Here is a 26,968-nt window from a genome sequence, read left to right as displayed (position 1 = left end):
TGGAAATTCATATGAACAGTGACTGAGAGCTGGGACTCTTCAGCCTGGAGAAGAGAAGGGTCAGGAGGAATTTTATCCTTGTGTATAATTACATGACAGAAAGCAATGAAGAAGAGGGAGTAGGGCTCTTCTCCATGACAAGAGGCAATGGACACAAAGAGAAACACATGAAATTCCATGTGAACACAAGAAAACACTTTTTTACTGTGAGGCTGGTCAAACACTGGCGCAGGTTGCTCAGAGACATTGTGGAGTCTCCACCGGTGGAGATATTCAAAATCTGACTAGACACAGTCCTGGGCTTAACCTGCTCTAGCTGACCCTGCTTAAGCAGGGCTGTTGGACTAGATGATCTCAAGTGGTCCCTACCAACTTAAATGACTTTGTGATTCTCTGATCTGAAAATTAAGTCTACTTATTCAGGTATGATGTTTCCTTTTCCATTTCTCCTCTGTATGTTAGGCTTCTCTGTCAAACTTTCCATCCCTTATATATATAACCTGTAGACATACACACACACACAGAGAAACATATATAGCTCTGGAGCTTCCAGACCACTATTGCAGTGCACTGCAGCATATGGAGTTTGACCAGTGAATCTGACTTGCGGAGAAGAAAGGGAGCTCAAGGCACCTGAACTTTTAATCCTACTGAAATTGAACTCAATCCTACTGAACTTGCACTATTTCACACAGTCCCAGCTGGTGATATTTATGATCTCCATAATCAGTGGAACTCTGGCAAAGAGTTTTCCTTATTTTGTTATTTTCAGTTGAGGGAGAGCACTAAAACCACTAAAGCCTTCAGGCATTTTCTATACCCTTCAATGTACACTAAGAGTTAATGCATTCCAAAAGTCAAGAATACTTTTAAACAAAGCAGATTTATTACACGTGCTAACCGTGTATCAGTGGGATCTAATTTGTGGTCAAAACACACAATTTGCCATGAACACCTTCCTAAGGAAACAGATATATACACTTTCAGTGCAACATTACTGTCTGAAGTGAAAGATTAGTATAGCTTAGTAGCTACGGATGTCTGAAAACTACCTTAATACTTTTGGAAGAGCTTAAGAATACATTTCTGAAGAAGAAATAAAAATAATAATAATGAAAAGGCATGTAACTTAGTGGGCCAATACAAAGAACGCACTGTACTGACTTATTTATGTATTGTATAAGATTCTAGGTTCAAAGGCCTACACTTTTATGTTGGTTTTATTTACATGTGAAATTTTTTCCAAGTGATACAGGGAAATGGATACCATATGTTTCCCAGCTGTTTTGTTCTGACAGGAACTATTAAGCACTCAGTATGGAAATGAATTCTGTCTGAGTTTTACGAAAACACTGCTTTCAACAGAGGGGTCTAGACAGAGGAAAAGGCACCAACATTTTGTTTGTCGTCACTTTATTTAAGCTTACATTTATTTTGTTGCTTGGCTTTCTCCACTTTCTAACCTTAATAACACACATTTACATAAACCACTGACGATAAAATTGTAAAATCGGACACTGCGAAGAAGCAATGACCTTTGTTACAAATCTGTCTTGAATCATTGTAAAGTCATGTATTTCTCTTTTCTTTCATTACAGTTAGAGCCGAGTAAGGTACTTTCATTTTTTCATTGTTTTTCTTCCCAACACCTCTTTACAAACACTGTTTTTCCAGAAAACAAACTGGAACACCGAGAACAGTTAGCAATATTTCTACTGACTTACTGACTTATGAACTTACTCTTCACTTAACTGGGACAATGAATTTACACTGCATAAAATAAAGGATTAGAATATAGCATTTAACCACATAGCAGTAGGGAAGAAAGCAAGTCAGACTGGTAGACACAATCCTTCTTTGTGCTATTTTCTACTTGAGTGCTGTACAGGCTGTATCAGTGCTTAGGCAGTTACAGCATGGTTTCCCCCTACACAACACTGAAACCATAGGCCAGACTGGACCAGGGCATGGCTTGAATCTCTTCTGTTCTGTTTTCAGATGCTTGTTCCCCGAAGAAGCAAAAGCAAGTGTTGCCTATATTCTCCAAAGCAACAGCACAGCAGGAGTTATGTGAGTAGTCTTCAACAGCTGCTCCAGGAGAAAAGCCTCTTGCTCATCTCTCCATACTTATGAACTCAGGCAGGCACCATCAAAATTCTGGGTCAAGCTAACTTGATTCCGGAATCTGACAAATAATTCCAGTATAATCTTGGATAAGCCATATCTCTTCTGTGCACCAGTATCGCAAATGTAAAAAAGTGATGACAACATTTTTTTCCCATGTTGTCAAAATTATTTCTTTAACTTTTATTCATTAATATGAGAGATTTGGACAATCCCATTGTTGTGTTGCTGAAGTAAAAAGAGAGAGGAACACAAAAACTAGGGAGATTTCACTGATATCAGTAAAGAAATGTCGTGCTGCCTGATAGACCTGAGATGCCAAAGCATTTCCTTGGCACTAAAGAAAATAGTATCTGATGAAAACCTGCAAGGGTCAAATTTGCAAAAGTAGTTCTTCAGCATATAGTGTGCTCTATGGTCTTCTTGAGGAAGAGAAAATGCAAAATGTGAATGAAGAGGCCTGTAGTCTTATTTATCATTTCACTTATTTATTTATTTATTTATTTATTTATTTATAGATGTCCTAGAACTACTGCGGGCTAATAATCAGAAAACGGGACAATTAGGAAGCAACTTCTCTTGCAATTTAATCACTTAATCAGATTTTATTTTAGGAATCAAAATTTACCTTGAACTTCCTAAAAAAGATCCTTATAACATGTTTCCAATTGGAAGCATCTGTTGACTTCAGAGCATTTTTCAACATCAGCTCTGTATCTAGGGCATGGGGAGGTGAGAGGGGGAGTTTTATCTGGTATACGAGCAGCTGTAGAATTATAGGCTAACTGTATGAGTTTTGTCCAACTATCAAGACTACTTCATGCACAGATGAAACTTTACTCTTCTGACAGACAGTTTCTGTGATACTTACAATCTAATGCCAAACATCAGAATACCTTTAAATTGTCCTGAGTATAATGAAAATAACAAAGAACTCAGCTTTTACCTCAGCTCTATAAGGAAACTACTACTGAAATTCATTCCTGATGTGCATGCAAGAGACTGTCTCCCTGGCATATGGGTACAGTAACATTCATCAAATGAAGTTTACAGCACTGGTGACACAAATAGAAGGTGGCAAAAGGCTGTATATCACACATCAGTACCATTACAAAATGAACTGACCATACTGCAGAGTGGTATTTGTAGATGTTGCTATGGCGGATCTTCACAAACCCAGAATGACTCATATTCAAAGAGCACTGACTGACTGTGGAAATGGTCAAACTCTTAACAGTGTGTTTCTGTCAGCATCACCATGGACTCATTTAGGTTTATGCTTTCACCAATGTTGTGTAGTCACAAATGCTGCTGTTGAACATCTGGGACATAAAACAGGCAGTGATGCAGGCAAGGAGGAAAATGGATGTAAAGATCTGAGTCAATTGCAGATCAGCTGGCAATTGAGTCCATGTTGCTGTAGTAGGTCACTTGACACCTACACACTGGTTTAACAGAAATGAAAAAGAGCATCACTTCACTCCTGTTCTTCCATAGGTGGCAACCAGTGATGCCCATTGCTAGGCTACATCCCTCAATGAAATCTTTCAGCCTTTTTACCTTGCTGTCTCTGTTTCTGCTCAGGATGGAGAGCACTACCTTATAGTCAACTCCACTGAACCACTGTCCAGGAGAAAAACTGGACGATTTCCCTTTATCCAAACAGTTATCAGTCATCAGTGCCATTAATGCTTCTGCCTAATGACCTGACCTGCATCCAGACTGTTCTAACTCTAAATTCTCTGTATTTCAACCTTTGTTTTGTATGAACTCCATACCCGTGCAGTCACAAACCACAGTAAAACTGTGAATAATGGAGAACAATATACTGATTGGGCCCTGGAGCTGATAGTCCTGGACTATGGTAAGACTACCTGCTGATTTTATCATGCCTAATAGATCTTTCAATGGTCTATGAACCTCTGAGGTTGAACCACGGTTATTTCTTGCTGACAAAGAAGTGGGAGCACTATGGTTGTTTCCCTAATAACACTTCCCCAAAGTAACTCGATTGCAATGTTCTTTATTGCAGCATTCATATGGAGAATAGGTCCTTGAGCAATGTGATGTAACTGGAACTGCTCTGAGCACAGGGAGGTGGACAAGATGGCCTTCAGAGTTGCCTTCTTACTTAAGTTACGCTATGATGAAGACATAAAAACCCTGAAAGACCGCTGCCTGCCTGCAGGTCGTAGCAAGCCTGGAAACAAAGTGCAAAACTGGCAGACAAGAGAAGACACTGTTTGGAGGCTTTTACCTCAAGACCTTGTCAGCATGTACTTGGAAAACTCCCAGTACACAATACTGGGAGGTACCCTCTGCCCTTGCTGGCAACACAAGAAGCTTCCTTACCATTTAGGCTTCAATTGTTTACCCTCTAAAAAGGGTAAAGAGGAGAACCTTAGGAACTACTGACCAGTCACTTCACCTATGTGCTTGAGAAGATCAGGGAACAGATCCTCCTGGAAGCTATGTTAAGGCATATGCATGACAGAAAGGTGAGTAGAGACAGCCAACATGGCTTTACCAAGGGAAAATCATGCCTGACTAATCTTAGTGGCCTTCTACAATGGAGTGACTGCATCAGTGGACAAGGGAAGGGCTACGGATGTCATCTATCTTGACTTCTGTAAGGCCTTTGACATGGTCCCTCACAATATTCTTGCCTCTAATTTGGAGAGATAGGTTTGATGGATGAACTATTTGATGGAAAAGGAATTAGCTGGATGGCTATGTCCAAAGAGTTGCAGTCAACAGCTCAATGTCCAAATGGAGATTAGTAACAAGTAGTGTTCCTCAGGGGTTTGTACTGGGACTGGTACTGTTCAGTATCTTTATTAATGACATAGAGAGTGGGATTGAGTGCACTCTCAGCAAATCTACAGATGACACCAAGTTGAGTGGTGCAGTTGGTTCACTTGAGGGAAGGGATGCTATCCAGAGGGACCTTGACCAGGCTTGAGGACTGGGCCCATGTGAACCTCATGAACTTCAACAAGGCCAAGTGCAAGGTCTTGCACCCTTATGATTATGGTGGTGAGACACTGGAACACGTTGCCCAGAGAAGTTGTGGATGCCCCAACCCTGGAAATATTCAAAGGTCAAGCTGAATGGGGCTTTGAGCAACCTGATCTAGTGAAAGTTGTCCCTGCCCATGGCAGGGGTGTTGGGCTAGATGATCTTTGAAGGTCCCTCCCAACCCAAACCATTCTAGGATTCTCTGATTCTATAAATGAGAACAAACTCTGTTAGGTTGACCCTGTTGCTACCAAAGGATGAATGCATTCAGATGACTTTAGTTCATCTGAATCTCTTCCTCCTTGCTTTAAAAATTCACTTACTGTGGAGTTTACTCCACTTTCCATCATTTCCATCATTAAGGTAGCCTGGGATTAGCACTGACAACTGCCCATACCTATTAAATATTTTTTCAAATGCAGCATTTCACCATATTGCTCATGTACTATATAATCATTTGGGGGCCTGCAGTAAGTATATACGAAGTTTCACATTTGGAGTTTTACTGTCCTCTGAAAGAAATTCCTGAGCTTCTTCCTTGTGATACGACTTCAGCAGAAACTCTTAAATCAATTAAGACTTGTACTCATTCCAGGTCCATTTAGAGCACTGTGATTCTGACTTTGTATACAGACACCGAGGTTTTGTCTACACTAGGGAAACTTTTAGAAAATTCCTCATGGTTTTTAACACCAATTTATCTCCAACACTGGCAGCAATATTGGGTCTCCAAGAGATGGAGGAAGGGATGTCCCTTACATATCGATGTACAATCAAAACCAGTTCTGAACATCTATTTACTGTTTTATTAATATCACTGAAATCATATTTAACAATTTTAACTGAAGATGGCACTGTTTTACAGTTTTAATATATTAATAAGTTCCAGGAGTACATTTTAGGGTTCGTTAATGTAAGCTCTATAGCATGAGAACCTGAATTAAAAAACAACCCTGCACAGATAAGAACAGAGAGGGTTTGTTCTCATTTAAGTGGAATTTGAAGCCACTCTAAAGAAGAAAGAAAGGGTAAACAGGGTAAATAATAATTAATCCTTTTAAATAACAATGCATCTTTTCCAGGTAATTCAAACATTAATACAAGCCTCAGCGAATGAATAAGTTTCCTTATCTTGGCTTGAGGAAGAACACTACAAAAGCTGTCATTTCTAAAGTAGTGAATATAGAAGAGGTAAAGAAATTTTCAAAATTAATAAATTGGATTTACCCTTGTCCAGACTGATCTAAGGATATAAAAGGGAGGCAGCAAGTAAAGTTCTACTGAAAAATCAGAAGAGGTCATTCCGGCACAAAGTGTGTAAAACAGGAAGAGAGAGGATGTGAAAATGAGGTAGGAAAAGAGCTTATATATAGCTATCACACGTGTCACTGCAGACTAATTACTGTTTTTTCTGAGAAAATTCTTCAGTATTCCACCAAGGAATTATCCAATCAATACTGTATTGTTTCAGACATATTTACCTGGGAGGCATTTGGAGCACAACAGACTCTGTGAATTTAATGTCATATAACACTGCCTCCAAATCAAATTTTACTTTAATTTCTCTTACAGCTAAAAAACTACCTTGAGACAGAAAGCTTGTACAATTTTATATTAACTGATTTATTTCTTCTTCTCAAATAGGAAACTAATCTTCCAAATAATTTTGTGAATGACAGTTACTTTGGGAATGAATAAAGCAGTGCAGAAGGATAACTGCTGGAGATTGAAGATGAACTTGCTTTTATCAACTTGTGAATAAAGATCTAGATTAGGATATTGTCCTCATTTGAGACATACATTTAATGACAACCAAAAGTCATCATAGCTGACAGAATATACTTGAACAATGATATAGCTCAGTGAAGCTTGTTGAACACAGATGTCTTGAACCATTTACTCACGTGGCCTTAGAAAATCTGCCCAGAAAGAAAGCAACCAATTTCATGGTTAATAACAAAAGCATAAAGGACTGATTTCTATTTCAATTCATCATTCTACATTAGACAATGCCGGAAATCAATGGGCAGGCTGGCTAACACTTGATTTCAAAAAATGGAGTTGGCTAGATCCATTTTTAAACTGCACTCTTTAATTTTCGATCTTTGAAGAAGAACAATGCCCATCCTAGTGGTTATTATGCTAGCTACAAAGATCATTCTCTTGAAGCATGATGGTAGAGAAAACAATTACCCTTAATCACTCTTTATTGTGGATAAACCAGGATTTGCCCTACGCCTTTTCTCCAATCCTATATATCTTTTACCTTGTAATCTGGGGGTACTGACACACATACTTTGGCTCCAAGGATCCCTTGGAATTTTCCTGAGTCAGAATTCCCTAAATCCAAGGAAGGACATAGAGGAGTCAGGACTGAGACTGTACTGACTGCATGACTTTCATGAACATCATGCAAAAGGGTGAGGAAGAAACCACAGGACCTTCCCACTGGTACACATCACCAGCCAGTGCTGTCCAATAAGGAGAGGTGACAGTGGGAATTCAGGGAGGAAAAACTACACATACTCCTTTCTCAGACTTTCTAATCTCTCCTTGTCCAAAAGAACAAGTAATTTAAGCAAAAGTTACAGGCAGACAAAAATAGTAAAAAAAAAAAAATCTGTTGAAAGGTCTATGTGAAATGCTTGAGAAAGCACACTGACTGGTAAGCACCAGTGTCTTTGCCTAGGATTAAAAGTGCTTAGAGTAATTTGAAAACCAAAATGTAACCGAACACTTTCGTATGTTACTAACATATTACCCAATGTTTACATGAAATGGGGAAAGAAAATGGGATTTACAGGGCTATTTACTAAACTTATCTGCGAACAATGACTAGTAAGACTTTCATAGTATCAGCCATATAATTAAAAAAAGTAATGCTACAAAGAGGAACTGTCTGGTTGAAATCTGTTCTAACAATCTTGTTGGCAAAAATGGTTGTCTGCATATTTATACATATTCTTAAGTATAAAGTTGAATCTTATTTTCTCTATACTTTTGTCTTAACTGTCTTAGCGAACTAAATATTTTTCTGAAACAAAGCTGACAGAGGATTATTTTTTAGATTATTAGGGTCCTGACATATCTCATCCTATGGCTAACTTACACTTAACTTTTAGTTCTTTTAAAAAATAATTCTTGGATAGTTCTACTTCCTCATTCTTCTCTGTTTTAAAGTAGAAATGCAACCTCTAACTGAGCAGGAGTCAGTAGGAGGTAGAAAGCTGGATCAGCTCTTTGTAGAACCTCTGAGTTTTTCTATGCATAATTACTTAAATTGCCAATGGAATACAGATATAAAATAGCATGAATGTCATGCATACTAAAGATTTATTATATAATCTGTCTTCATAAAAAATAGCATATAGCAACAATAATTTGGGGAACATTTTTTAACGGTCTACAACGTGAGGAAGGCAAGACTGCATCAAAAGCAACTATGAAAATCAACAGATGCAGCTCTGTTGATATTTCAAGATACTTCAAATACTGAAGTCTGTACAGGGATGTAAAGTGATACGTTCCTGTTCAGCACTATAGGTTTACTCAGTGACTAAGCAGAGTAAAAATAAAATAGATTTTAGTACTATTTCCAATTCATCAAAACTTGTAAGTGATAAGTAGAGAGAAAAAACAGATTTTAGTACTGTTTCCAGTTTGCCAATACTATTATCAGTACTAAAGACCTCTTTTTTGACTCAAGACTTTTAAACAAAGCTGTGAATTAATTTCCACTGGCAGACTCCCCAATGCTACTACTGTCTTCCAGCAATGCCTGTACTTGCTTCTGTCAACTCCTTTTCAAGGCAACAGATGAGTACAGATGTAATTAAAATCATCATTGAAAAACGTCTGACTGCAGAAGCGACCATGAAACAACCGAGCTACACAATAAGTTGTCATTATTGCACGGTCTTAAGGAAGAGCTCATAACTAGTGCTTCATCCTTGCTATTGGTCTGCATTTTACTTTAAGACTACTATCTGAAAAAGAATATACTCTTCTTCCTGAAAACAGATATTGATGCTGCCACTGTGGCTGAGAAGTCATCATGAACAGAACACCCAGTACAATATGTCTTAGGGGCTATTCTTGCACTCCTTCTCTGGTTCACCTTGCTCTTGGAGCAGCTGAGTGAATTTAACTCTTTTTATGACAAGACGAGCTAATGCCTTGGAGCCACATGATCAGCTGCTAACGCTGATAGGCAAAGAGAGGGGGGAAAATGGCAGTGGGGAGAAAACAGGGGGGAAGAAGGGAGGGTGAAAGAGATGAGGGCGGTACTGGGTGGGGAATTAAAGGGGTGACAATGAGGGGCAGTGAATAGTGGGGAGGAGAATGGTGAGAAGAATGGGAAGAAGGGTCTAGAATGGTGGGCAGAATATTGGGAAAGACCTGGGGGGAAAACTGGGTGGAAAAACAGGGAAAAGACTCATGGGGAAGAATAGTGGGAAAGACTGGAGAGGAAAGAAAAGGTAAGGTCTGGGGAAATGCAGGGGAAAGAATAGTGGGGTGAATATTGGGGAGAATGGGGATGAAGAATGGTGGGGAGGAATGGTAGGGAGAACAGGCGGGAAAACAGTGGGGAGAAGGGCAGAGAGAGTGGTGGGAAGAATGGGGGAAGAAGAATGGGAGGAGGAATGGGGGAAGAATGGTGGAAGGAATATGGGGAGGAATGAGAGGATGAATGGTAAGGCGAATGGCAGGGAAGAATGAGGAATAGAAGGGGGGAAGAAGTGGGGAAGAAAGAGGGAAGGAGGAGGAAGGAGGAATAAGGGAAGAATAGGTGGAAGAATGGGGAGAGAGTGGTGAGAACAGGGTTAAGAATGGGTAAGAAAGAGGGAAGAAGGGGGGAAGAAGGGGGAAGGAGAGGGGACAAAAGGGGAAAAAGGGAGGAAAAAAGGGATGAGGAAGGGGGGAAGAAGGAGCAAGAAGGTAGGAAGAAGAGAGAAGAAGAGGGATGGGGGCAAGGCAGGGCAAGGACAGTAGGGTGTAATGGGGGAGGATGGGGGGAATATGGAGAGGAAGATGGTGAAGGATGGGGGCAGACGGGGGAAGACTGGAGTAGAATGAGATAGGGCAAATTGAGGCGAGTGAATCAGGGGTGTTCTCCCTTTCCACTTCTTCCTTGCTTCTGCTTGCAGCAGGTAATACTGTGTGCGCAATCGCTGCTGTGCCCTGTGTGGGCAGCAGCATGGCAAACAGGTATAGCAAGGAGAGCTTTGCTTCCCTTTTTTTGCCAAGGGCACTGGCATATGGCTGTGATGACCTGGCCTTTAATGACTGCAGTAGATGACGTAGCTCTCAGAAAGTTTTGACTTAGTTGCACACCTCAGAAATTTACAACTCTCTGAAAGGAAATATAGAAATAAAAGCTGTTGAAGTATGGCACAGTTCTTAAAGCCTTCTACCATCCCAGAAATTCCAGGTGTCCCATTTCTGTTATAAAAGCATTTAATGAAACAACATTAATGAAAGTCCAATTAAAGCATCAGAAAGCACAATAAACTTTTCATAACTCAACAAAAATGCTCCTATCACCAATTCATTTTTCCTCCATCAGGAAGAGAAAAACAAAAGGGGATTAATCTCATATACAGAGTGAAAAACAACACTGAGTGCACTTTTTGTCAGGGGAGCAGGGGGAAGGTCTCCAGCTGGTTCTCATCTATACTTCATGATTCTTCATTTAGTTTACACTATTAAACTCAAAAACTCGGCTTTAATCTTAACTATTACAGTATGCCTTAGAGTAGATTCTATCATGTAGCATCCTTGATACAGTTTCAGACTCTGGCAAAACATCATCCCTCAAACTGGTCATGGCCATATGGGTAGTAAATGTATCCAACATTTTTTCATTGGCGCCTACATTATTACGTCTTGTCACCAATGGTTTCTCGGGTTTTCAAGTAAATTGTTGCATATACTGTGGTTTGGAGATGCTGAGATGAAGCCCTACATTTATCTGTATACAGCCAAATCCTTTTTTGGAACTTTTTTTCCTTCTAATGAACTAACATCTGTTGAAAAAAAAAAGCCATGTTTCCAGAAAGCTGTACAAAAATGAGAGAAAACAAAACAACAGAACACTGCCAAGAACCTATTGTTGCCAAGTTGTACATGATAAAAAGCAGCCTCGAAAATGATGGGTGGACAGAAGTGGGCATCATACCTGATCTGTCTTCATTTTGTGAATCACACCTTCTACATAATTCTGGGATGGTCTTGAGAGAAGTTACAGAATACTGTAAAAAAGGAAAAAATGTATGTGAAGTAATTCATTTACAAAGATAAAAAGTCAGACTTTCAAGAGGTCCTGGTGTCATGGGCACAGCCTAAGTCTACCAACCCAAGGGTACTTCTGGCAGTTTGATGGTCTTCTCAGGCTGCATGAGAAAAGTAGATGGCATCTGCTTTTGTGTTCCACCTTGAGAAATATCAAACAGACTTTCAAAGCTAGAGCAAAGCATCTCCCCACCTCAGATTTCTCCTTCCTGCAGATCACCATTATTCAAGTCACAAATACACTTTATATATCCATCCTTTCCATGGGATCCAAGATACATCAAAGGTGAGAATAGATCTAGGCTTCAGAGTAAATGTCAAGGGTCTCACTTTGCCCACCTGGGCATCTATTATGGTGATTATACTGCAATATACTTCATGATTAAAAATTAGAATTCAACCTCTCACATACCAATATGTAAAAGTAATGAAGAATATTTGTCCCTCAGAGATCTGATTTCAGAGATGGATGCATATACATACACATATCAGACAACAGGCTCATTTCTCTAACCTAGGCTTTATTAAAGCAAACTTGCATTATTACTTTGATGTGGAAGGATATGCCTGATATTAATCAGTATGTTATTCTCTGAATTCAGCATTAAAAAGGAAAAAACCAGGGATGACATATGTATCTTGCTAAACAGAAATCTTTTTCTTATGAACTTGTAGAACACCCTTGGTAAGACACATGATCCAGTGTTATAAAACTACACATTCTGACATGCAGAAATTAAGTTACTTAATAGCAAGCCTTCCTTAATCAAATGCTTAAATGTTACAGGAATCTTCACTTAAACAAATGAAAATCATTATGTCTGTGAAAGATCAATGGCTTTGCTCATATAAAAAAACCTATTAAAAGCAGTATTTTGGAAACTAAAAGAGAAAAAAGCATTTAGGATTAGCACAACTGAAAGATTTTAAAGAATATATAAACACCATATGTTTTCAAAGAAACAGATATTTTTAGCTGGTGTGCTATTGACCAATGAGGCAAAACAACTACATATAAAACCACATGAGCTTTCCACACAAAAAAGAAACGGTCATACATTGTCCTGTTTTTTGCTGACAGTTCGTCATTCAAAGTTTGATGTACTTCTGATGCACAGCTGGCAATCTACTTCAAAATAATTTAAAGTCGACCTCATGTGACCAACTGCAGAATTAATTTACTTCTCTGGTGTAAGTTTAAGACTGTTGCTCAATTGACTGTAGTTACTCCATTGAGCCTCAAAACCCTCCCATGCCTTACTTTATCCCTTGCTGACCTGATTCAGGGGTGTATCGAGAAACCTCAACTACAACAAGAATCTCTCATAAATATTCCCAGGATCAACACTGAAGTTCTTAATTAAAATGTGTAGCAGCACTCCACAGAACTATCCAGTGACTCCAATCCCCATTAAACAAGGTGTTGTCTATAAGGCTGTGACTGCTCTAGGATGTGACAGCCTAAAGCAACAAAGAGCAGAAGAACAGAGACAGGGAGAAAGATGCTACTAAATACAAATTAATACAAGTTAAACCCACACATGCACAAACACCATGTGCTGTGCTTCACTCTAGTTATTGTTTAATAAAGATTGAGCTGTTAAGCTATACATATTGCTATTTCAGCACAAAGACTCAGAAGGCAATGTTGAACTGGTCTAATAAGATTCTTAAGAGAATCCAAGGAACATGTCTCCAAGGAATATGGTAGCTTCACCAGACCAGCTGGTGCAGTTTAAACTATTACACAGTTTGTAATTCAATTAGAATGAGGCCTTTTGTATTCCATTGCTATGTGTTTCGTCAGGCAACCTCAAAAACAGAAAGCCATTTTTCTTTTTGTCTTTCTTCCTGTTCTTTCCTGGAAGAACAGATTTTCCTTCCATTTCAACATTGCACTAAAATGTATTCATTTACCACCTTCCACCACCAAAAATCTATGAAATGTTATAAATTTGATTGTGCATTTTAATCATATTGGTTTGATTTCATTAACAGATTTCTTCCCACTCACCTCTGTCCTCAAAAAGACCTCTATGCATTCATGTTTCTGTCATCTGTATTTTGTGGTCAAGATGTGGAGAACTGGCTTTTGGTCCAGGAAGCAACAAAATTACTCTTTAAAGTGGACCTTTCCCAACCATAAGCACAATCCATTGCCAGCTCTTCCCTTTAGAACCACTTTCTCTCATACTCTAGCTCCAGCTCTGATCATTAGCAATGTTTGTTAACTTTTCTTCAACCAAAAATTTCAAGGTTACTAGTGATGTCACAGAGGAACAGCAAAAGATGTTGAGATTTCAACCCTTCCCTGGAACAGAATTTTAGACTTAATTCTTATTCCATGTTATCTAAAATTAATTATTTCCCACTTTCCATTCAATAATTTTAAATTGGTTTACATACAAAATTAAACAACATTTCTCACATTTCACCATTAGAGTAACCAAGTCAACCAGAGTTGAGGGCCACGCCCAAAGGCATAAGTGACAATGTGAGAGCTAAGCACATCAGATCACTTTGTTAGTCAATGCTTACTGTGATCTTTGGTGTTTAATCAAAGTGTGTTGTGGTTGGCAGTGAAATTCAGTAAAAAAACTAAGGGCTTCTTTCCAAGATAATGCATGTAATGGCATTTTTGATTGGTGTTTGAGGCTGGGGTTCTTTTTCTGCATTTAAGGCATGCCTATGTCCAACCTTAAATAGTGAATTTCAGTAAACCCCATAAGAACTTTGTAAGATGGAAGAACAGTATCAACAGCAAACAAGAGATAAGAAGCAGTAAAAAGTATTCCAAGCAAATGCAAGAAATTCCCAATTTTCATCAACGGACACTGTTAATTCAGGGGCTAACAGAACCTCCCTTATCATACAAAGCATTTGTTCATTATGTAAAACTGCACTACAGATTTTGAATTAATGCAAATGTTAAGCTTTTAAATTTCACATGGTTCTCAAATTTTAATGCAATGAATTTTAAACCCAACACATGAGAAAAAAAACTTCTAGTAAAGCTGTTCTGTCCTGTGCCACTTGTCTGCCACTTGCAGACGCACTTGTATCGGAGAAATATCAGAAAGAACAAATACTGGATCATGAGTAGTAGCACAGAAATGTATACAGAAAATAGTAAAAAGATTGTAAATTAAAATGCAGAAGTTGTTTTTTAACACTCTGTTGTGAAGAATACCTTTAATGTCTCCTGAAATGGAGTCAAAGGGCAAAGCTGGACACATAGTGTGACTCTCAGACCATGTCATCAGAACCATGACACCCCCAAAACGCTAAGGCCCATGTCCTGCTGCAACTGGAGTCAGTACCAAAACTCAACAAATTCACCTCCACGGGATCAAGACACCAGTGACTGTGTCCCGTTCCTAAATGCACAGCTCCTTGTTTTTATTTAGATAGAGAAAACAGACCTTCATTCATTATACCTAATTTGTCTCCAGGTGTTACTATTACTGGAAGCCATTTAACAGTCTCATTTCAGTTTATTTGCTATAGTGGAAAATAAACTGTTTCATTAATATTCAAATCCCATTAAATTAATACCTTTATATTACATTTGTTTAATCATTTATATCTGTGGAACACTACCCCTTTTCCTAGACATTTATCTGTGAGAAGCAAGCTACATTGAGAACAAGTAAAGCAATAATACTTGGCCTGAGGCTGCAGGAAGATTTTTCTCAATAGTAGTGTCAATTTAAGCAGCTCCAGAGCAAAAAAGTGGAGGAAAGAGATTAGGCTGACACAGTGCCTGTGAGAAATAACATCTCCCCAAAATAAACTTTTTACTTAATGTCTGTGATCAGCATCTTTGGAGTACTTGTTAGGTTATTCATGCTATGTATTGTTTATAGCAGCTTATATAGACACTTCGTATGTTATTCTTCCCTTCAACTTTAAAGGAGACCTATATAGACACTAACACTGTTAAAAGTACAAAATGTCTGTCTGAATCTAACACTTTCTATGAACATTTTAGTAGCCATGTGCATTATGTTTCATTCTGAAAAGTGAGAGAGGGAAAAAAAGAGAATTATCAATGAGTTCATCATCTGGATGGGAAATAAATCAACCCGCTGGAGTTAGTGACCGTGCCTGCACAGCTATGTAGGACCCTCCATGCTCAGCCCTGAAGTCCTGGTTCACTGGGTAGGCAAAGTCTGGCTGTGTGCTGCCTGTACACCTGTATGAGCCTGTGGGGTGACCCAGCTCCTTCCATGGCCAAGGAAGGGTGACAGCAGGCTCAGGACGTGCCCCTTGCCAAGTAAATGGGAGGCCAGGAGATCAGCCATACTCCTGACCATACATAGTTTACATATGCCCTGCCAGGCGAGGATTGACATGAAGAAGCTTTTCAAGCTGTTTCAAAATATCTGACAATTCAACAGCTGCTTAATTATGTTTGAATTCACTTACTGCACTCACATTTCACAAACTTTCAAATTAGGCTCAGTCCTTCACTGGCACCACTGAGCCAGGCTTTTATTCATACAGAGCTATTTGAATGATCAGAGCAATAATCCATACACTGAATCCCAAATAGTTTACAAGTATCTAGCACCAGGACCTCTGGTTATGGCTAGGTTATTTGGTATTATTTCTGTAAACCAAAAAATAAAATAGTTGCAATTTGCACAATTTGCCAGTACAACAGAAATCCTGCATTTTAATTAAAGGATTAGGAAACCTTCAGGTAACCGTAACAATAGCATGCAACTTACAAGCAGGAATAAATTTATGGGCAAAATCAAGAGTACTAACAGGAAAAAGGGAAAAGTTTAAAACATACTTTTAATTTTATAGTGTATCTATCATTTAATGCAACTTAAAGGTCATAATTTTTTTTTCTTCCTTGTTAGTGTTATTTATGAAGAAATAAATGAAAATATTCAGCTTGGTTGCTTAACGTCATTGTAGACAGAATATTACTAGAATATTAATAGAGTCCCAGAAACCTATTTTGCTGTCTAAACTGGACATAAGTATTGGTTCCATTAAGCATCCTTGAGGGAAACCACCCATTACTGGTTTCCACTTGGAGATTGAGCCATTGACTGTAACTCATTGACATGGCCAATTCCTTATCCATCTAACCATCCATCCATCAAACTCATATCTCCCTGCAGAGAAGGACTTGGAGATATTGGTGGATGAAAAAATGGACATAAGCTGGTGATGTGCACTTGCAGACTAGAAAGCCCATCATATGCTGGGCTGCATAAAAAGAAGTATGGTCAGCAGGGTGAGGGAGGTGATTCTCCCCCTCGACTGTACTCTCAGGAGACCCCACCTGGAGTACCGCATCCAGCTGTGGGGCCCCCGGTAGAAGAAAGACATAGACATGTTGAGTGGGTCCAGAGGAGGGCCATGGTAATGGTCAGAGGGCTGGAACACCTCTGCTATGAAGAAAGGCTGAGAAAGTTGGGGTTGTTCAGCCTGGAGAAGAGAAAGCTGAAGGGAGACCTTCTTGTGGTCTTTCGATATATAAAGGGGGCTTATAAGAAAAATAGAGAAAGACTATTTACCAAGGCCTGTAGTGACAGGACAAGGGGCAACTGAAAGAGGTTCAATTTAGATCAAATATAAGGAAGAAATTTTTTACAATGAGGGTGGTGAGACACTGGAACAGGTTGCCCATGTGGTGGATGCCCACCATTGACAACTGTATTGGGTTTACATGGGGAGTAACTAGTGGGGAGTGTGCAGAAGTGGCTTCTGTGAGAACACACCAGGGGCTGCCCCTATGTGGGACAGAGCCAGTGCCAGCTGGCTCCAAGATGGACCCGCTGCTGGCCAAAGCTGAGCCCATCTGTGATGTTGGTAGCACGTCTGAGATAACAAATTTAAGAAAGGGTAAAAAACACTGCACAACAGCAGCTGTGAGAGAGGAGTGAGAAAATGTGAGAGAAACAACTGTGCAGACAACAAGGTCAGTGAAGAAGGAGGAGGAGGAGGTGCTCCAGGCATTGGAGCAGAGGTTCCTCTCCAGCCCATGGAGGACCTCATGCTGGAGCAGATGGATGTGCCCTGAAGGAACCTGCAGCCTGTGGAGAGCCCATGCTGGAGCAGGCTCCTGGCAGAAACTGTGGCCTGTAGAGAGGAGAGCACACAGGAGCGGGTTTTCTGCAGGACCTGTGACCCCATGGGGGACCCACACTGGAGCAGTCCATTCTCGACTGCAGCCCATGGGAAGGACCCACTCTGGAGCATTTAATGAAGGACACTATCCCATGGGAGGGACCCCATGCTGGAGCAGGAAAACAGTGTGATGAGGAAGGAGCAGCAGAGATGAAGCATTATGAACTGACCACAACGCACATTCTCTCCGTACCCCTGCGGTGATCAGGGCAGTGAGTTAGAGAAGTCAGGAGTGAAGTTGAACCTGGGAAGAAGGGAGGGGTGGAGGGAAGTTGTTTTTAGATTTGTTCTTATTTCTCATTATCCTACACTGTTTGATTGGCAATAAATTAAATTAATATCCCCAAGTCTAGTCTGTTTTGCCTGTGACAGTAATTCATGAGTGATCTCCCTGTCCTTATCTTGACCCATGAGCTTTTTGTCATATATTTCTCCCCATCTTATTGATGGAAGGGGAGTGATAAGAGTGGCTAGGTGAGGACCTGGTGGCCAGTCAAGGTCAACCCACCACAACGGGGCTTTGAGCAACCTGATCTAGTGAAAGATGTCCCTGTCTATGGCAGGGGGGTTGGAACTAGGTGACCTTTGTAGGCCCTTTCCAACCAAAACCATTCTATGGGTCTATGATTTTGGAGAAATGTACAGTTTCATTGTCTTACGTATAAATGCAACGTAAACAAAAAAAAAGAAACAAAACCCACTTACATATCTATTTGCCTTTTAAAACAAATTCCTGTCTATTTTCTATGTCTAATACATTCTGGCCATTTTGGCTGAAACTGTCTACAAGGATTGGGACTATACACAGTGGCTTTCTAAATCAGGTACTTTTATAAGTGCATCGTTTTAACAGCCTTCTTGCTGCCATTATTTTTAGTCAGTACTTTTCTGCACTGGATTAGAACCAGAGAGCTAACAGGAACAATATAAATTGCTAACACTGATGCTGTGCAGCTGCTCTTTCCATAGCAGGCTAATGATAAAACATGAAGGTCAGGTATCTCTAAAAAGGTATATGGTGAGATATGAGTAGAGAACTAGAATAACCATGAATTCTCTTGTTAATCTGGATTCTGGCAACAAATCCTTTGTTCCCTTACCTCCTAAAGCAGGGAGTAAAACTGCTACCTCTATAATTTGTGCTGGTTTTTTATTCAAGGCTCAGTGTCCAATGAAAGAACAGCCTATTAAAACAGCCAGCCTGAGCTGTTCAGCGGAAAAGTGAGTAACCTAACCCACCAGTATGCAGCAACAGCCACAATGGGAGAGACATGGAGAGGTTACATCTATTATGTTTTAAAGTTTTACAAAACTGAGTATAGAAACAGATACCAGGACATGATCTAGCATATAATAGTAATAAAAAGAAAGTTGCCCAGAATAAGGTATTTGCTCAAGATTGGCTCATTGTCTTATAATATTTTGGGCATTTGCCATATTCCTCTTTAATAAAAATTCAACGTTACAATAGGTAAAAATAAAATCCTCTCCAAAAGGAATCTGTCTGCAAATAAAGCATCTGGAATGTTTTAAAATGAATCAAGAGTCCCAAATGCTAAAGGGAAAACCAGGCCCTTTGTAAAAAAAAAAAAGAAATAAAACTGTAAAATTATGAAAAAGTAGAAGGAGATGGTGGCATACTTTCTTTGATCTGAAAATTGAATTAAAAATTTTCTTATAGTGGATTTAATTTATGTATTCAAGTCCATTGTTCATCAGACATTCAACATGTTAGCAACTCTATTACACAAAAAGCAGAAACACTGGCAATAGGAGTATTATTATGAGTAATAGAATATACTGTATCAGTGCTTCCGATAAGAACCACTAACAATGTAGACGAACAGTATTTTTGCTTGCAATTACAGCTGCAGTTGTTTTAGTTGTGACACTAAGGATCAGTGCTGTCTATCAGTCCCTGGAAGTCTTCCTGCCTTTTTGTACTCTATCATGTCACAGGTAGCTACATCACACCGGTTGATAAAATTTTCCTGTATTTGGAGATGGCTACTGGTGGAAAGGGCAAAGTAACAACTTACATGAAAAAGGAGCAATTCAGAGGTGAGATAGGCAGGAATTTTTTTACAACTGAAATACATTCAATTAAGAAAAAGATAAACTTTTGATTTTGGTGTCTAAGGCTAGCACTAGAGAGCATATAACTCATCCAAGACAATAGAGTAGAAAAGCAACCCAGAAATAAAATTCATTTATTAATTTGATTTGCAAGTTATTTTTACTACATGAAGGAGAGGAATCAAGTTTTCCTTCCAAGGTTATTAGAGATTTCCCTTACAAAACACCTTATTTTATTCTAGATTCAACCTATTTAAACATTCCTGTATATGAGGTAAAAAGGAGTGTGGCTTCTAACAATAGTGTTGTTTGTTATATTAGGATTGAGATATCTAAGATTGTCTCACCTTGAGTGAATAAAATAAGACTTATACTTACCGATATATCATCACTAAAATCTATTTCATCCAAATCAAGGTATTCAGGGGCTTCCATTATTCTTCTATGGACATTTTGGGTGAGTCAGCACAGCAGTAAAGACCTAATTAAGAGAAGAAAAATGGATTGTCTACTAAAGAGTCAAAAGCACACAGAAATGGTTTAACATATTTGCTAGATTACTGAAAACATTTGACTTGCATAATAAAGTCTTTCATAACTTAATCCTGAAAGCTAAATGTAATTTGCCATTTCTACTCTGCATTGAGAAGAAGCCATTTCCTAGTACTTGAAGTCAAAAATACTTGATTCAGCATCACTCAGTCCTTCCAGAAGTTCAATATAGGTGAAAAGACCTAAGCTGTTCAGCACCCTCATGACCCTGCAACCGCAGCTGCGCGAATGATGTATCATCTTCTCTTAAGGATGCTGTTATTTTACTGGCCTGAACACAGCAACTTCTGTTACTATAGTTGTCCTCTGCTCAAGAAGGCAGAAAAGAACTGAGAATCATGCTGCACGCAGAAAACAAAATCCTGTCACACCTTATCTCCACTTCTCTGTACAAGCAGACTAACACAATGCAGTCGGTTCTTTACAGACGGATGATTTAGCTCTCCTCAGCATGAAAGTGCACTTCCCCCAAAACAGTAACCAACACAGAACCAGAATTATATCAATGTGCACTGGTTATCAGGGGCCTTAACCATTTCCCTACAGCAAGGGAAAAAGCAGAGAAAACTCTCTTGCAAAGCAAGAAATTTGGCTAGAAAATTCAATATGTAATTCTGAATAAACTGGAGCTTAAACAACCAGAAGATCAAAGTCAATAAAACCCTCATTACTTTCTTAATCCTAACTAGAGTGAAGGTGTGCATTATCACTACAGACAAGTACAACAGAAGTAAAAGTGGAAAAGGAAGCTATTTTAAAGGAAGCTGAAAAAGAAAAGCGATAACGCATTTTTAAGTAATGTGAGGCAGTACATAAGTGTTAAGTATTATTATGGAAGCATATTAAACCCTTCTAGTACATAACAAAAGGAAATGCCTGAAGGAAAAAAATACAAGCCCAGTTTATTCATATGACAACTGCCAAGAAATATGTTTATGAATAATGAAGTCAGCTGTTGTAGGTCTAAATAAAATCACTGTGTGAAACATTCATATGCAGTTAAGAATGTCCTAGGATAAGGGGTTTGAAGAAAATGCTTTTCTGCAGGTGTTATACTGGCAAACAAAACCTCAGTCATTAATCCCCTTCATAACACCCCACCCGAGCACGAAGCTGATCTTAAGACATCTGTTCTTGAAAACTTATTAGAAGAAGAACCAAGAGGCAAATTTACAGTTTTAAGCTGAAAGAGCTGGAATAGCAAATTTTTATTTCTCATCAAGTTACTGAAGGTAAAGGACTATTCAGCATCATTTTCTCTTTAAAAGAAAGAAAAAGTATGGATTTTCTTTACTGTATTAGGATACTTCTGCTCCTTGCAATATGAGAAGGAAGGAACTCCTGGGAAGGACAAACTGGAGAGGAAGGCAGTATGTAAGAACAACCTCAGCTACCTATTATTGGCTCTCACTGTGGCTGTTAGACTTGAGCGAAGCAGTGGGAAAGGAGATGGTTACAAAAAGATAAAAACAGTATAAAGCCCTCAGTCCAACTTGATATGAGGAAACAGAAGTGGCTATAATGTGAAACTAATCAGAAGCTTTTCATTTTGCACAATTCCCAAATGCTAAGTTTATTCTTAGAGGGAACAACTAAAATCAGACAAAATCCTTGCAGTGAAAGCAATTAGCTGTTGTGAAAAGGTGTGATACATTCAAGCCTACAGATTCTTTTCCACATTAGAGATTTTGCTTTCTTAACAGAAACATGTTTTTAAGGTTTATACCTTACTGTGTTGCATTTGGGTGACATTGCAGCTTACTTGTGGCAAAGTGCACTGTCTCTCTATTGGGTTGGCATGGCAAGGTTTTAGTAGCAGGGAGCTTACAGGGTGGTTGCTGTGAGAAGATGGCAGAAGTTGTCCCCATGTCTGACAGAGCCAGTGCCAACCGGCTCCAAGATAGACCCACTGCTGGCCAAAGCTGAGCCTGTCAGTGACGGTGGTAATGCCTCTGGGATAACATATTTAAGAAGGGGAAAAAACTACTGTGCAACAGCAGCTGGGAGAGGAAAGTGAGAATATGTGAGAGAAACAACTCTGCAGAGGCCAAGGTCGGTGAAGAAGAAGGGGAAGGAAGTGCTCCAGGTGCCAGAGCAGAGATTCCCCTGCAGCCTGTGGTGAACACCATGGTGAGGCAGGCTGTCCCCCTGCAGCCCATGGAGGTCCATGGTGGAGCAGATATCCACCTGCAGCCCATGAAGGACCCCACACCAGCGCAGGTGGATGCCCAAAGGAGGCTGTGACCCCGTGGGAAACCCATGCTGGAGCAGGCTCCTGGCAGGACCTATGGACCTGTGGAGACAGGAGCCCATGCTGGAGAATGTTTGCTGGCAGGACTTGTGACCCCGTGGCGGACCCACGCTGGAGCAGTCTATTCCTGAAGGACTGCACCCCATGGAAGGGACCTACGCTGGAGCAGTTTGTGAAAAACTGCAGCCTGTGGGAAGGACCCATGTTGGAGACGTTCATGGAGGACTGTCTCCTGTGCATGGGACCCCATGCTGGAGCAGGGGAAGAGCGTGAGGAGGAAGGAGCAGCAGAGACAAGATGTTATGAACTGACCATAACCCCCATTCCCCATGCCCCTGTGCCGCTGAGGGAGGAGGATGTGGAGGAGTCAGCAACAAAGGACTGAAGTTGAACCTGGGAAGGGTGGGGTGGGGGAAAGGTGTCTTAGTTTTTGTGTTAGTTTCTCACTATCCTAATCTATTTTTAATTGGCAATATATTAAAATAATTTTCCCCAGTTTGAGCCTGGTTTGCCTGCAGTGGTAATTGGTGGGTGATCTCCCTGTTTTGATCTCAACCCATGAACTTTTTAATCTTATTTTCTCCCCTTGTCCTGTTCAGGAGGGGTAATGAGAGAGCAGCTGGATGGGCACCTGACAGCCACCCAAGGTCAACCCATCACAGTGTCCCTCCACAGTGGTAAAGACTAGCTGTCATTTTATCACTGTGATTATTGATACCAGCTCAAATTAAATTATTAAGTCAGTTTTAGAAGCAAGATAAATGCCAACTGTACATGTACTATCCTACACAAATTACAGGATTGTAGAATCTATTCAGTATCGTTCCGTAAGGTGACACATGTATGAAGTAAGAATGAGAATTAAAATATAAAAGTTTAAAGGTTAAAGACATGCATGGACCATATTACATACAAATAGCCTAAAAACAAACCACAGCTTCACTGAGTTTCAGTTTTTTCACTGGAATTAAATGGATTAACCCCCTCTTCCCCCTAGTATGTTTAAAAATCAATGGGAGAGATAAATAAAGCTACCCTAAACATGCCACATAATAAGCCAGAATCAAGAAGTGACCTAAAGATTTTATTTTGCAATTAAAACTGATTTATTCAGGTAAAAAAACCTCCATAGCTTTAATAAAAGAACTACTATTCCTGTTTACCACATATCTCAAGATTTTAGAACAAAAAGATCTCAACTTTTCAAACTTATTTTTTAGTTCTAAACTGCAAGAAGCCATTGAGGCAAAAAAATGCTGCGTCCATGCACAGCTGATGGAAGGACTGCTTTTCACCTAGAGATATACAAAACTTACCATGCCAGTCCACAGTCTTGCAACATTACTTCCCCAAAATGCTATTTCCTGTCTTCTCAAAACATAAAGAATATGAAACACACAAAGGTTGAAGAGAAAGTTGGTAACCAAAACAAACACATTTTCTCTATGGAAAATTTATCTTTCTGAAGACAGTATTCAGTTATATGTAAAGAAAGGGCAAGAGACTCATGCATTCTGTTTGTTATAAGATTTACATTTTTTTCTTGATGAGGTAAAACTGGACAGGAACTCAGGACAAATACTATGACCAAATAAGATTTCCCATGATTATACTTAAGAGTCTTATTCAAGAGGTGCACTTTTTTGAAACAATTTAGCATAGTAGAACTACACCATGTATAATGCAAACCATATGGTAAGGAGAGTACTCGAGTTGTGGCTATTTTGAGACCTTTGCAATGGCTGAATCCAGCCTATTACCAGAAATATAAACAATCTGAATAGCATTCACAAGCAGAACATAAGCACAACTGGTCAAACTCAAGGTAAAAATAATTGCAACCAAAACTGCAACTGCCAGCAATGGATGACATGAGATGAATAATGTATTTCCAGCACCAACACCAAAGCAATACAGATGACTGCCTCTAGCGTGCCAGCAGAAATGTCTGACATTTAACTGATCAATTTTCCTAACTATATTTTGGAAGCTAGTCATTAAATATTCCACAACATTTTAACCCAAAAAAGGGTGTTTCTTGTCTGGCAATTTGGCTTGCAGAGAGACACACACACATACATATACATTTTATACAGGTAAAAGAAATCCTGCCTGCTCTCAGAATTCACAGCTAAAAGAAGAAAACCACATAAACATCACCCATATGTACTCAAGAAAAAGTGTTTTTCATCATTTCATGAAACAGTTCCACCAGGAGAAATCATCCAGCTAAAAATTACCACACAGAAATGTGGTAATAGTAGTATTGGTATAATAACATATTGCATATGTTGCATTGCAACAGATACTAAACAGTGATTAGGTTGTAAAATAAAGCAAAACCCCCCCCAATCATCCTTCTCCTTTTCAAACAACAGCAAAATCTTTATTGTTTTTGAGAAACATAGATTTCCTCTGCTGTTGTCCTTCTCAGCCAAAACTAGTTGTCTCAACTCAAATCCTGGTGCTGACACACAATCAGTACAATTAGGTGAATGAGTTAAAGATGGGGCAAAGAAAGCAATTCCCAGTAAAACAATAGTTAAAAAAAGGCAATGAAGCATTAGATACAGGTAACAAATCCATCAATTTCTGCAAACACTAAAACTCCACTCTAGACTGATGGCATGCATTACCTACAGGTGAAATGCTTACATTGTTCACAGAATTCTTTTTTAAGCTGGATCAAGCCTTGGAGTTGTCTCACCACAGAGCCTCAAAAAACAGTCAAACCAACAACAATCCCTAGAGGCTGGTGTACCTTTTGAGGATGAAGAAAACTCAATGTGAGAACGGCAGGAATGCTTTACAAGTCAGTTCTGCTGCTGACTGTATTGTGAAGCCAATGGCCACCGCCTTATCCACGCTGTTGTACATGAACAAGGCCATACAGGTGAGCATTTGCTGTCTGTCAATCAAGAGTGAAAAAAGAGATTGGTAGGGCAGGCAGAAAGTAAGCAAGCACCAGGTTCAGTTTCTTGTTCTGTTTGCATGGAATAAAAAAGCATAACTGATTTGTAGTGACCCCTTTGCAAGAAGGTTGTAGCAAATTCAGTAGCTTCAGAAAGGAATCTGATCCAGTACCTCAGCCAAAAACAGTCTCAGTGCTGCATGTGAAAGACTAAATCCAAGAGGGAGCACAAGGGAAATATCCTTTATTGAGCCAAAACAAAACAAGTAATTGAGAATGCATCATTTTAATTATTTATGGATACAGAAATAACAAGAACAAATAACAATAAAAAGATCTGCTGTTAATTAAATGTCTACTTCAGTTGTAACTCTAAGAAATGCTACTAAATGCCACATGAGATTTTGTTTTCCACATCTCAGAACTACTATACCAAAATATTTGGGGATTTACTTAAACTTTCAATCAAATATAAAGTAAATCAGATGTAAATACTTCTATAGTGGTTGGCAAAAGGCTGCTTCCTTAAGCACAGTTAATATTAAAGATTTAGGCCTTAAATGCCAGAATGCCACGATGGTTGCTTTTTAATTAGGGGATAAGGTTACATTTTACAATTATAGGTCTGAGATAACAAAATAAACATATTGCCCTTTGCATCATAGGCTATAGTAGCTCAAGATGAACAAGATTCATGGGCAGAAAGGAAAGCCTTTACATCTTTAATTTAAGCACACAGTATGTGTTTCAAGTAATGCTTGAAATCTGGCAAGCATCTGAATTTTATTCCCTAACGTTAGGAAATACCAAGAGCATAAAACCGAGTTTCTTCACTTTCAAACAAATATAACAGTGCAATGCTACATTATGTTAAATCTATTTAGCATGCAGTGAAAAGCCCAGCACCCAATTAAAACCTCCAGTTCAGAAAGGCACATCATCTGTCAGCAGTAGGAAATAGCCAGAACTTTGAATTCAGTTCCTCCATCCTCATATTCCACTGTAACAGTGAAGTCCTACCGAAAAATAATTGGGACTTGTAACCCTGTTTCCTACACAGTATAAGGAAAGCACTATGGTATGTTCAGGAGCACTGCCATAATTAGGGGATATGGGAGCTGTACTGTTGAATGAAAGCAAGAAAGCTTGGCCACTGGATCCTGACAAAACTAGTCTGGGCTAGCACCACTGCCTCTACAGCTATCACACCTCTTACTGCTTCTTATGCTCCCTGGTGCCTAGCTGTATGTTGTCTCATATTAAAGACTACATGTTTTTTGAGACGGGTATTGTGTAGTCACTCTACATTTGTCTGGCTTTTTGGATAGCCTGTATCCTTGTCTATTAACAGAGCTCCATGGCACAAGAGTAATCCAATTAAATAATAAACATGATGTGAATACACTGCAATGGACCCTGGAAGAGGTCATATTTGAAGCTTTGTAGGAGATCCCCAGGACAATTGAAAATCTTTATTTACCAAATACTGATGGTGCCTCTGCAGGCAGAAGGAGAAGCATCAAAGTTGCTTGCAGTTTCATCTTTATAGAACAGAACAGAACAGAACAGAACAGAACAGAACAGAATAGAATAGA

At 39.3% G+C, this 26,968-nt stretch overlaps 1 protein-coding gene across 4 annotated transcripts in view; it reads right to left on the bottom strand.

The window, feature by feature from the left end:
* SNCAIP (synuclein alpha interacting protein) overlaps positions 1 to 26,968 on the bottom strand; it is a 93,169-nt gene that overhangs the window by 35,499 nt on the left and 30,702 nt on the right. For all 4 annotated transcript variants that reach the window (XM_087741664.1, XM_087741663.1, XM_087741666.1 and 1 more), the window contains exons 2-3: positions 20,038 to 20,140; positions 11,321 to 11,393 (exon numbers count right to left, since the gene is read on the bottom strand). In XM_087741664.1, coding sequence (XP_087597790.1) covers positions 11,321 to 11,393; positions 20,038 to 20,094 — 130 coding nt within the window. In that variant the 5' untranslated portion in view covers positions 20,095 to 20,140. The remainder of the gene's footprint in view (positions 1 to 11,320; positions 11,394 to 20,037; positions 20,141 to 26,968) is intronic.

The sequence above is a fragment of the Nipponia nippon genome, unplaced genomic scaffold (genome assembly GCF_047370975.1).
Source record: "Nipponia nippon isolate SJK-2023a ecotype South Korea unplaced genomic scaffold, ASM4737097v1 scaffold_8, whole genome shotgun sequence".
Classification (NCBI taxonomy): domain Eukaryota; kingdom Metazoa; phylum Chordata; class Aves; order Pelecaniformes; family Threskiornithidae; genus Nipponia; species Nipponia nippon.
The sequence above is the reverse complement of the archived record's forward strand: the minus strand, read 5'-3'. Positions and strand labels throughout refer to the sequence as shown.